The sequence below is a fragment of the Falco peregrinus genome, chromosome 2, assembly GCF_023634155.1.
Source record: "Falco peregrinus isolate bFalPer1 chromosome 2, bFalPer1.pri, whole genome shotgun sequence".
NCBI classification, from domain to species: domain Eukaryota; kingdom Metazoa; phylum Chordata; class Aves; order Falconiformes; family Falconidae; genus Falco; species Falco peregrinus.
This window is the reverse complement of record NC_073722.1, coordinates 114865176-114867776: the sequence shown is the minus strand read 5'-3', so window position 1 is coordinate 114867776 and position 2601 is coordinate 114865176. Positions and strand designations below refer to the sequence as shown.

Genomic DNA, 2601 nt, shown 5'->3' with positions numbered 1-2601 from the left:
TTTCTTTTATAAACTGAGGTTTTACAATTGTTTAGGTGCTTGCAGGCATCCCTAGTATCTGAGGTGAAGGCTTACTAGATGCTAAGTGGGGAGAAAATGAGCAGAATACACTGAGGCAAAATGCTTTTGATCAAATGTCATGAATGAATTTGTCCCTTTTATGATAAGTCTCATGATACAATTCAGTTGCTTTTCTTAGAGCCTCAGGTCTTTGAGTGATAGGATTACAGGACATTTTTCCTTCTTTCCACAGTAAAGTTTCAGTTTTTCAAGCCCTGTTGACTGTTAAGAAAGGGACCAACTTTAAAAAAAAAAAAAAATCAGTGGCAAATTCAAATCGCCTTAGGCAGAAACCTTAAAAAAATGCATTATTTTATTTTATTTTTTTTTAGGTAATCCTGCAGTTTTTGACAGTTTAACTTCTGATTTTTTGCATGCTTGGAGTTCAAAGTGCTGCTGCAATGCATTTTAAAATACAGACTTTAAGCTTGGTGAAACTGTAGTGTGCTATAACGTAACAAGCAATAGGAAAAAGGGGCTTAAAGGTCTCTCTACGCTGTCTGGAATCAGGCAGTGGTAATACATAGGGCAAACCCAGGGCTCGCAGCTACACTAACCAACAGCAGCCTCAGACTTTTGCGGACCTGACCCTGCTGCACCCTGAAGACAGCACCCAAAAACCACACGGCAGGGAGGCTGTGCTGAGCCGGAGCCGGGCAAAACAGCAAAGTGGGAAAAGAGTCTGCGGTGCATCTGAGCATCCCCCTTACCTTCTGCACCCCAAACCCTGAAGGATTTGTCCCACATGGCTGGTGGCTGCCGGCAGGACCCCCCTGACAGCCCTGTGCCAGCCCGAAATTCAGAGGCATCTCACACTACCTGGGTTCACGCAACTTCTTGCCCCTAACTAGTGCCCACCAGAAAAGAGTTTTTAGGACCTTTCAGGGCTAAGGTGTCCCAAAGCTCTACCTTGGCCAGATGCTCTGCTGGTCCTGGTGTCTCCGGAGCGCCTCCTCTTCCTCACTTGTCCTTCAGCGTGGCCATGCCCAGGGCCTCCGAGCTGTAGTCGTACTGGTTGCTGGAGGACATGGACCGTCCCCAGGAGCACTGGAGGTTGGAGCCCCTCTTGCGAAAGGAGGATGTGAACCTATAGAAGTTGCGGTGCCGGTTGCGCAGGTACTCCCGGTAGTTTTTGGTGAGCAGGGTGTAGAGGAAGGGGTTGATGCAGCTGTTGCTGTAGGTCAGGCAGGTCACCAGGTAGTTAATGCACTTTTGGGTTTGGGTGGTGAGCTGCAGGGAGCTGCTGTAGAGCCGTACCAGCTGCCAGATCCAGAAGGGCAGGAAGCAGGCCCAGAAGACCAGCACGATGCTGAAAATCATGATGAGGACCTTCTGCCGTGGAGACCTCTTGCTCTTTTCCTTGTGGGGGGGGTTCCTCTGGGACTCTAGGTAGGTCCTGGCCAGGCGCGTGTAGAGGAAGCCGATGATGATTCCTGGGGCCATGATGCTGGTGCTGAAGAGCACTGTCAGGTAGGTCCGGTAGGCATCCACGCTCCAGGTGGGCGCACACATCCTCTTCACCTTGCCCTCTGCCTTGCCCCCCTCGGTCAGGGTGACCATCAGCATCATGGGCAGAGTCAGGAGCAGCGAGACGGACCAGACGGCCCCAGCCGTGACCTTCCGGTAGCCTCGCGACCGCTTCAGGGTGTCCAGAGGCCGGGTGACGGCCAGGTAGCGCTCGGTGCACATGAGGGTGAGGGTGAAGATGCTGGCGTGCATGGTGAGCAGGTCCAGGCTGAGCAGGATGCGGCACCCCAGGTCCCCGAAGTACCAGTCCTGGGCCAGGTAGGTGCAGACGATGAAGGGGATGGTGGAGAGGTAGAGCAGGTCGGCCAGGGCCAGGCTGACGATGGAGCTGTACATGGGGGCGGCGCAGCGCGCCGAGTGGCACATCACCACCAGCGTGTAGACGTTCCCCGCCACCCCGGCCACGTACATCACCGACAGCACCGTCCCGAAGGCCGAGGGGATGAGCAGGGGGCCGCCCCCGGGGCCGCCGCCCCCCGCCGCCGAGGCGTTGCCCCCCGCCGCCGCCGTCCCGTTGGGTTCCATGGGCGGCGGCGGCGGCCCCGGCAGCGTCGCACCGGCCCCGGAGCTCCCGGCCCCGCCGGCGGCCGCTCCGCCCCCCGCGGGAGGCAGGGCCGGGCCGGGCAGCCCTCGGGGCAGGGGCCGCCGCCGCCCCCCGCCCCGCCGGGGCTTCCCCGCGCCCCCCCGGGTGGCTGCGGCGCCGCGCCCGGAGGTAGAGCGGGGACCACCCCCCCCTCCGCCGGGTGCGGGGCCGGGGTAGAGGGAGGACCCTCCCCGCTGCGGGGCCGGGGGCAGAGCGGGGACCCTCCCTCGCCGGGTGCGGGGCTGGTGGCAGAACGGGGACCTCCCCCCGCGGTGCGGAGCCGGGGGTAGAGGGAGGACCCCTCCCCGGTGCGGAGCCCGGGGCAGAGCGGGGACCACCCTCCGCCTGGTGCGGATTTGGGGGCAGAGCGGGGATCCCCCCCGGTGCGTGTCTGGGGGCAGAAAGAGACACCCCCCCACCCCCCCGGTGCG

At 60.1% G+C, this 2601-nt stretch overlaps 1 protein-coding gene across 1 annotated transcript; it reads right to left on the bottom strand.

Annotated features, from left to right (window-relative positions):
* Window positions 1-353: 353 nt before the first annotated feature.
* LOC101912786 (urotensin-2 receptor-like) lies at window positions 354-2160 on the bottom strand. The gene has a single exon (XM_027779142.2). It carries the CDS (start codon window positions 2110-2112, stop codon window positions 1021-1023), a length of 1092 nt encoding a protein of 363 aa, XP_027634943.2. The 5' UTR covers window positions 2113-2160; the 3' UTR covers window positions 354-1020.
* Window positions 2161-2601: the final 441 nt, after the last annotated feature.

Bases quoted from the DNA above. Each gene is read 5' to 3' on its own strand.
- LOC101912786 (XM_027779142.2), bottom strand. From the start codon at position 2,112: ATGGAACCCAACGGGACGGCGGCGGCGGGGGGCAACGCCTCGGCGGCG.